Below are 9,061 nucleotides of genomic sequence, written 5' to 3' on the forward strand. Positions count from 1 at the left end.
TCAACCTTTACTTTTTCTTTTTTTGCTTCAAGCTTTTTGTTTGTTTGTTCAAGGTTTTTGTAGGCCATCCTGGGGAATATTATCTTGTTTTATATTATTCTTGTATGTGTCCTGTGTTAGACCTTAGATGATACCTTTCTTTGTTTTCTTTTTCTTCTTTTTTTTTTTTTTTTTTGTAACAGAGTCTTCCTCTGTTGCCCAGTCTGAAGTGAAGTAGGGTTATCTCAGCTCACTGCAACCTCCACCTCCTGAGTTCAAGCAATTCTCATGCCTCAGCCTCCCAAGCTGGGATTGCAGGCGTGTGCCACCGTACTTGGCTAATTTTTGTATTTTTAGTAAAGACAGGGTTTCACCATGTTGGCCAGGCTGGTCTCAAATTCCTGGCCTCAAGTGATCCACCTGCCTCAGCCTCCCAAAATGCTGAGATTACAGGCGTGAGCCACTGCATCTGGCCTAAATTTCTCAATGGTAATAATGTTCTTATTTACAGATATAGTGGATGTATTAATGAACACCTACTGTGAGCCATTATTATTTTTGTTCATGTTAACATCACACAACAAAAATCACACAGCTAGTCATCCTGGTGGAGCCAGGGCTATTATCTAGGCAGTTTGACTCCAGAAACCTGGCTCCAAACCACTACCTTACGCTGCCCTCTCATGTGTGGAAAAATAATGGGCACTCAACAAGTACTTGTTGAATAAGTGAAATTTAATCCAGGCAAGAAGGGTTAGTATTTCTGACCTAAACACAGTTTCTCAGAAGACTGCACAGTGTTTAAGAGGTCACGAGAAATGACTGGCTCACCATAAAAAACAAAAAAACAAACAAAAAACCACGAAAGAACCCCAAACTGAGACTCCAAGTCGGAAGGCTCATCCAGCGCACCAGTTTTCATGCACCTGGTTGGCTAAGAGGGAAATCTCAGATGATGAATGGAGGGGAACACACAAAAAAAGTGGGATCCAAAGCAATGGGCAGTTTTCCACATCATTATAGCCGTATTTTGTAACAATTTCTTTGGCAACTGACAGCAGGCATTTAAATCAGCTATTTCCTCCTCAGAATTCCTCTCCAAAGAATAATAATGGCCTCTGCAACTCTGAAGGAAATGTAGCCCTTACTCGGATACAATCTTATCTGGGAAATTGCCATGGTATTCGTCACAGCTGTCACTGCACTGAGCCCATTAAAGATGTGCTGAGTGTAGATCCACAGGGTCCTGTGCTCGAAGGAGCCCTGCTACACATTCTTCCCAGGTTTCAGCAGGAAGACAAAAACCACTCAGTGTGCTGGGGGCAGAGGCTCCTCAGAGCTGGGTCAGCACGAGAGAGCCATTCATACAGCCCTAAAGAAGTTACTCTATGGCTCAGGTTGTAGATATAGAAAGAAACTTGCAGTGACACCATTGAGAAGGGCAGAACACAAGAAATAATTTACTCAAAAAGCCCAGATTTTTATTTCTTTATTTGGAGAGCAAAAGGAGAGGTGAAGACCTAAAACGTTGGGGTGAGGTCGTTGGCCTTGAGACTTTGCACCGGAGTTCTTTTCAGTTGGTTTCAGTTGAATAATGAGCTGCTGCAACCTCCATTCTTTACAGTGTTAAAGCTGAAAGTCTAATCCTCGAAGACATATCATTTAAGAAACTGGAGCACAGACTGACCGGGGTCCCACATTTAGCATCCAGTAGGACCTGAGGTGCCGGAAGTAAGACCAGTAGGACTTTCTAAAATTTGGTTCTGCAAGGAAATAATGCTCCTGCAAATCCAATGTAATGTTTCTTCATACAAAGTACCCCAGATCGGATTCTCTTTCATTCCAACATTTATATTTGTTTTTAACCCACAGTTGCCTTTACAAAGAAACAGGCATGAAAAATAGCCTTCCACTCAATATGCCAAGGAAGATAATTTACTCAGAAATTACATTGTCCTGAAAACTAATTTACTGCGCAGCTTAAATGTGAGCAGCTTATTCCCAGAAAGTTATCGTCTCACCTTGACTCAAAATAAGATCAAGTATCTTTGCCATCCACAGCACAGAGTTTTCTAAGCTAGAGAGCCCGGGACTGTGTATAACTTACTCTCGAAGATGGCAAGCCACTTGGAAGTCACTGTCGATGTGCTTTACATCCACCCTTCTCAGACCACAAGACCCTCCCTAGATCCCTGAGGATTGTGGGCGTTCCCGGCACACTCCCGAGTTTTACTTTTTTGTTTTGCTGGGGAGGAGGCAGTTAGGCAAAGGTAGGAGAGAAGCGAGTTCAGGTAACACCACCACCGTGATAACTATCATGAAATTTCATCAATTCTTTCACTGCTTTCTGTTTGCTCACCTAAATCTCCCTGTCTCTCTCTATTGTACTTGCATTGTAAGAGAAGAAACCATGTCTGTGTTCCCACCACCATTCCTGACCTGGAGAGAACATTCAACGAATGTTTGTGGACTGAATGAATGATGGGACTTTACTCCATTTCATCACTTCCCATTTTCCATTCTCCATTTTCCCCCCTTTTTTTGCTGATGGTTCACTCTTTATTTTTTTGAAAGCCAGTTCTAAGATAAACAGTAGCAAAAGCAATAGCTGATATAAAAAGACTTAGTTTCTTTGAACTGGTTTTTATTTTACAATCTAATATTACGTTATTAAATTATGTTACTGTTTCCTAACACATTTTCCTTTGTGTAACTAACTTATTACCATTTTGCTCCTTGTAGGAGAAAAGATAATTTTCTCTTCGATAGTAATGAACTATCGAGTACGGTAAGGGTACGATTGTCTATGCAGCTCTACTCAAATTCCTAGTAAAGTTGTGTAATTACGAATGTCTCTGAAGAATGACTGTCGATAAATGACAATGGCACACAAATGCAATGGAAAAAAAACATATTAGAATTACTGGCATGCTAAGAAAAGCTATATACTATATTTAATTTTGTGCTATATTTAACTAGTCCTCACAGTTTTTATCTTTCTTTTTTTTTAAAAAGAGAACATTTTGAGTTTACAGCCATGATTTTATCACTTTTTAAACTTATATTATTATCCCTACCTGCAATATGTCATGGTTAAGTATACTTCAATTGTACCCCCAGTTAAATCCATGTGTAACATAAAAAATAATTCTGTATTAATTTTAAAGTATATTAAATACTACCTTTTATGTAAAGATTGCATTAAAAGAGACTATAGCAGTATTCTAAAGCCAATGAAACTCCATCATTTATATCTTAATTGAGCTGTTTGGACATAGATGTACTTATATAAACACAAACTAATTTAAAGTTTTCTTTTTAATTTTAAGCTTAATATGATTAAATTAGTTATGGAATAATCAGTTGTACTATAATCATATTCTACTGTTCAAACTGAAATGAAATATACCTCCCTTTATTAAAAAAAGTCTGCAGAATTGATTAAATAGATGACAATGTAATTTCCATTACGAGTGCTTTTTCTGCCATCTAGTGGAAAAATGAAATCTATGAGGATTCATAATTTATACTTTTTAATTCTATTGTCTCTTAAACTATTTAGGAACGGCTTATTGGAAATCTCAAGAAAAGAAAACAAAATGTTGCACTCCCTCTCTGTTTCTGATTTGGTCTGCAGGTAGCCCAGCTGTGGATCACCTTGAGCATTCCTCATGTTGCCAAATAAACTAAATACAGAAAAAGGTAGGGGGAACTCTTTTAGTTAATTAGTTGTGGGGAGGTGAGTTGTTTATTTTTAAAGACTATGCATTTGCCCAGGCTTTTTCAAGGGCTGCCTTACTCTCTGTTTTCTGCCTGTAGAAATATTTTTTTAACCATTTAAATACCAGCTCAAAGGAAATTCCCTTGCAAAAAACTCCCTTGGTTCCCGGTGGAATGAACTCCCATGGCTTGCTAACTATAACTCCAGTTCCTATTCAACGATTACACCATCCTGCCAAGTTCTATGTTGTAATTTGGTGAGTCTGTCTCACTTGATTGTGAACATCTTGAGGACAGGGAACATGTGCTGTTCATCTGTCTAGTCTGTGGCACTATTCCAGGTGATGAATATATGAACACACTTGTTGCATATATCATTTTAAATACATAGAACTGGAGCCTACTAAAAGCCATTTCTAATACAGGTCAGCCAGGTCTTATATGGGCTATTCTGGCGTGTATACATAGATTTCAGAGCTGGGATTTGACTAAACTTCCTAGCTCGGATTATTGGTTCACTTTATCAACCCTTTTTTCCTCCAGTATGTACTAGGTAATATATGTTGCTGACAATTCCAAGAAGTGGAAAAGCTAGCTGCCATCCTCATATATGAAGGCCCTGATGGGTGCCTTTCTCTCTATGTTCCTGGAATGATCTGTACTTTCTTCTGTCATGGTGCTTACTCCTGTACTGCATGTATTGTCTCCATGAGCTCCTTGAGGATGAGAAGACTGTCTTATTCATTTGTATTTTCAGCAACTAATATACTGTCTGCATATAGCAGAAGCTCAGTAAATATTTGTTGAATAAAGAATCATGAAAGATACAAAGAATTGTAAAGGATAAAAAAAGAAGTATTAGATAGTGTGTTGTCTTAAAGGAGCTTAGGCATCATTTAGGGAAATAATTACTTAAATATTCTGACCAGAATGTTCTACAGTTAATAGACATTAAATACATTTTTGTTAAATTAATGAAATGAAAGTCACCTTCTATTTCCAGGAAAAATGCTAAACACTTATGTTCTATCCTCTGGAAGAGCATAATCAAGTGTGAAGCAATGAAAATGTTCACCAGTACTTACATTATTCAGCATGTTGTGTTTCCTGCCAATGTATTAGACATCCCACCATAAACTGGTGTAGTTAGAAATGGCTTCCCACAGGAAGAAGATCTTTGTCAAGAACAAAGATCCTAAAAGTGTGGAAAAGTCTGAGATTTTACCCCAGTAGTAAGCTGAAAGGTTAGATTGCCACATTTTCATAGATGCTGGTGAAGAAGGCGAGATTCCTGGGTCAGAAACAAAAGACTTTATTACTCACAGCACAACAAGCGCCATGAGCTTCATGTTCACCATTTTTTCTCCTTGTCCTCCAAGTCCCATAGGGGTGATAAAAAGCAGCCTCCAAGATGTTGCACATGCTGAGTTTGTATCACAGCAGAGGAACCCCAACCCAAGGAAACCCCAGTTCTCTAAAGGGAGCTTTTTTTTTTTTTTTTAACAGTGGAACTGACCAGATACAGTTTATTAAAATATGTTCATTATAAACAATTTTACCTCAGTTTTGTAAAAACTGCAAATACATCAAAAACTGTTACAGTGTCATGAGATTGCAAATATTGCCTTATAAAATTATAAAGAAGTCAAATTGTTTAGTAAAAACTATGAAATATCTTATTTCAATTTTCAATGTATAAAAATATATTTTTTATTGCAACACCGAACAGTTAAGGCCACAACACTTGAGGGAGAATTTGAGATACACATATTTTGAAACAACTTGTTAAAAATATTAGCATAAATAAATATCAAAACTGGTCACACTGATAGAAGCCAAATAAAACATGTTGACTTATATCTTTAAAAGATTACCATCAGAAACTTTCCTTCATAAATTATAATGTTTTTCAAGTATAAATTACAGTACCCTTGGTGACTGTGAAAACATAAATATATATTTATAGTATTGTACAGATTTTTGATCTTCTCTCTCTATTTGCTGGTGGAATATTCTGATGATTCTGACTCATGTGGTTCTGGTCAGCATCTTTATTATCGCTTTTTAAAATGATCTGCTCTCCTATGGATTTTATCTCTGAGAGCGGCTCATCGTTATCCTTGACCATCTTTTGATTCATTGAGGGGACCCTTTTTAATAGAAAAATCTTCTGTGTTTTTTTCATGTCGTTGCTTGGTGTTGATTCACTATTTTCTAGGATTTCTAATGAACTGCTCTCTGCATCACCAAGCATGTATCCTTTTGGGTTTTCATTGTATTCACAAATGGCCCGTTCCTCCAGGTTGGCTTTTTCTTTCTTTTCAATGGTTTCAGCTGAGCTATCATCACTGGTTCTTTCTGCTCCTTCTGTTTTACTGTGGGAACCTGTAGGAACACTTTCATGATCTCCCACAATTTTCTTCTTGCTTTCCAGATTTTCAGCATTAATTTCCTCATCCACATCTTCCAGTTGCAGTTCCTCAGTTTTAGAAAATTCATCATCCTTTTGTTTCTGAACTGGTGATAATTTTTATGACTTTTCATTGGAATTCAGGCTCATAATGTGTGTCATATTCAAGATATCAGTAGTTTCTCCAAGGCTTTCTACGGTTGAAGAATTATCTATCTCTGCTTCTTTGGTCATTTCATCTGGTTCCTCTGGGCGCATGGGGTCCTGTTCAGATAAGACGCTCGGTAGGAGGTTACTCTCAGAACAACGTGCAAAGACCGAATTGCGGGGAAAACAAGCAGAAAGGCCAAGAGTCCCTTCTATTGGAGGTAGTGTTCTCATCATTGAAATAGAATCTGGAGACCTCTCCCTCTCTCTTCGCCGCATATGTACTGATAGAGATCTCTGCAGTACATTTCCTGAGGTTAAACTGCCAAAAGTCGCCACAGATAAGCAAGTATCACTTATTTCATCGAATTCAATTTCTTTTGCCACACCACGATGAGGAGCAGCAAAAACTACCATGTGACCTCCACCACAAGCAAACAATTTAACTATAAACCCCAAAAAATTAGAGCACAAAGTAGGAATGAAGTGATTGGTAAAACTCTCCAGTCCACCTCCTAATTTTCTGTGGCGACCATCTCCAAAAGTATACATAAGGCCGATATCTGTTATCAAAGCTGTGTGATTTTCTCCACAAGAAATATAACTTATTGTATGATCCCTAATATTCTCAATGACTTTGGGTTCTGAAGTTTCAAAAAGAAAAGTGCCAAGACCCAGCTGACCAAACTGTCCCAGGCCAAAGGTATACACAGCATTCTCTGTGAGAACCACAGTGTGCTCTCCGCCACAAGCTACTTGGATCACCTTCTCAGGAATTTCAGACACCAGCTGGGGTGTTCTGTGATTGCTCAGGAGCTGATTAGGAAGACCTAACTTCCCATTCTCAGGTTCTCCAAAGATATACAGCTCACCATCTGTTGTTACAAAAGCTGAATGGTAATATCCACAAGAGATCCAGGAGACAGGTTTTCCAATGGTCACTTGATGAGGGACACAGACATTAGTTACATTTTTTAAACCAATTTGCCCTAGGCAATTGTCACCCCACATAAAAAGTCTTCCATCCTCAGTTAGGGCAGCTGAAGTATCAGATCCAGCAGAGAGCTGTTTAATCTTATGCTCGGATGTAAAAAAGCTAATTACATGAAAAGTGTTTCTTTCTTCAGTGTCACCCAGCCCCAACTGTCCTTCATCATTTCCACCAGTTGCATATACATTGCCTCCTTCTGTTGACACCAGGGTGTGGTTCCTTCCACAGGCAGCTAATTTCACCTTTTCAGGTTTTAGAGCTTTGACACATGTTGGCTTGGTGATGGCTGCCTTTGATCCCAAACCTAACTGACCCCAGTTGTTACTACCAAACACGTAAAGTTTATTATTTCCGGTAACAATAGCAGTATGTTCATCTCCACATGAAAGATGTACAGGGACATCATTTTTAAACCAGAATTTACTGGGATAATTTTCAGCAAATTTACTTTTCCCAAATGTAAACACAGCACCCGAATCGGGCAACGGCTCTTCGGGCTCCTTCATGCCAAGGGCGGTACGGGCAGCCTGCGCCTGGGCCAGGAAGCTGTAGAGGACGGTTTGGTCGGGGCTAAGGCAGCTACTCCGCCCCGACGCGGGCCGCAAAAGCCCCCCAGTTCCGCATGGCGAAACTCCGTGGATCAACGGACCTAAAGGGAGCTTTTAGAAAACCTGTCCAATCTTTGTCCTGGAGGGAGCCATTATACCAGTATCCTGGTCAGAAAACAAATCTGCCCTACGCCCCGGTGAAAGACACTATCTCTGTGTTTCAAGGTTGTTTGCTACACAAACATCCTTGAAAAGATAGCCCAGGACAAAAGCTATCAACATCTTCTCAGAAGATGGATAGAAGTACAAGAGATCCATGGAGAACTTTCTCTTGACAGTTTTAATTTGGTTCTTGAAGGCTGAGTTTGATTTGGTCAAGTAATAGGAAAAGAACAGATGTTCTAAGAGGGAGATATTTTTTTCTTTTCTTTTTTTTTTTTTTTGAAACAGAGTCTCACTCTGTCGCCCAGGTTGGAGTGTAGAGGTGCGCTCTCGGCTCATTGCAACCTCTGTCTCCAAGGTTCAAGCAATTCTTCTGCCTCAGCCTACAGGCATGCACCACCACACTCAGCTAATTTTTTGTGTGTTTTTAGTATAGATGGAGTTTCACCATGTTGGCCAGGCTGGTCTTGAACTTTTGACCTCAAATGATCCACCAGCCTCAGCCTCCCAAAGTGCTAGGATTACAGGTGTTAGCCACTGCACCCAGCTGGAAGAATTTTATGTGTGCATATTTATTTCATGACAGATCTCTTTGGGCCTCAATTTCTTCATCTGTGAAACTAGAATATTAATACCTACTTTATAAGGTTGCTATGAGAACTATATGAGGTAATGTGTGTAATGTACATATAGCATCCAGCCGGTGGCTGGAATGTAGCAGATGTCAAATTGTTAGTTCTCTTCCATTTTTACCTGAACATATGGAATGTGACTCTGCAGACTTCCCTGATATTAATAAAAAGGGAGAGATGAGAGGCATTTAACTAGACCTTTCACAAATTTTTTAACTGAGCATCTACTATGTGCCAGGCGCCAGGCTAGACATCACGACTGCCCTCTTGAAGCTTATCGTATGCTTTATGGGAGAAATAGAGGAGGACAGAATTGTCTTGCTTCTAGTACATAAACTTGTAGGGGGCACACCTCCAAAGTTTTATGACAATCCATGTGATAGAAAGCTAGGGAATTACAAAGACGTAGGGAGAGCATTAACCTAAAATAGTAAGTCAACAATATGCTTTCCCAGATCACACTGAGAAAAGG

The 9,061-nt window shown here is 39.1% G+C and overlaps 1 protein-coding gene and 1 long non-coding RNA gene across 2 annotated transcripts; one reads left to right on the forward strand and one right to left on the reverse strand.

Moving 5' to 3' along the window:
- Positions 1 to 355: 355 nt before the first annotated feature.
- LOC116270596 lies at positions 356 to 4,326 on the forward strand. Its single transcript, XR_004178742.1, has 3 exons — positions 356 to 1,710; positions 3,542 to 3,681; positions 4,243 to 4,326. It is a non-coding gene; the product is annotated as an uncharacterized LOC116270596 (long non-coding RNA).
- Positions 4,327 to 5,208: 882 nt separating this feature from the next.
- Positions 5,209 to 7,950, reverse strand: LOC101000008 (X-linked retinitis pigmentosa GTPase regulator-like). Its single transcript, XM_009192013.4, is given in 1 exon segment — positions 5,209 to 7,950. A coding segment is annotated over 1 exon segment (2,094 nt). The 5' UTR covers positions 7,754 to 7,950; the 3' UTR covers positions 5,209 to 5,659.
- Between the last annotated feature and the right edge of the window lie 1,111 nt (positions 7,951 to 9,061).

This window comes from Papio anubis, chromosome 15 (assembly GCF_008728515.1).
Source record: "Papio anubis isolate 15944 chromosome 15, Panubis1.0, whole genome shotgun sequence".
Classification (NCBI taxonomy): domain Eukaryota; kingdom Metazoa; phylum Chordata; class Mammalia; order Primates; family Cercopithecidae; genus Papio; species Papio anubis.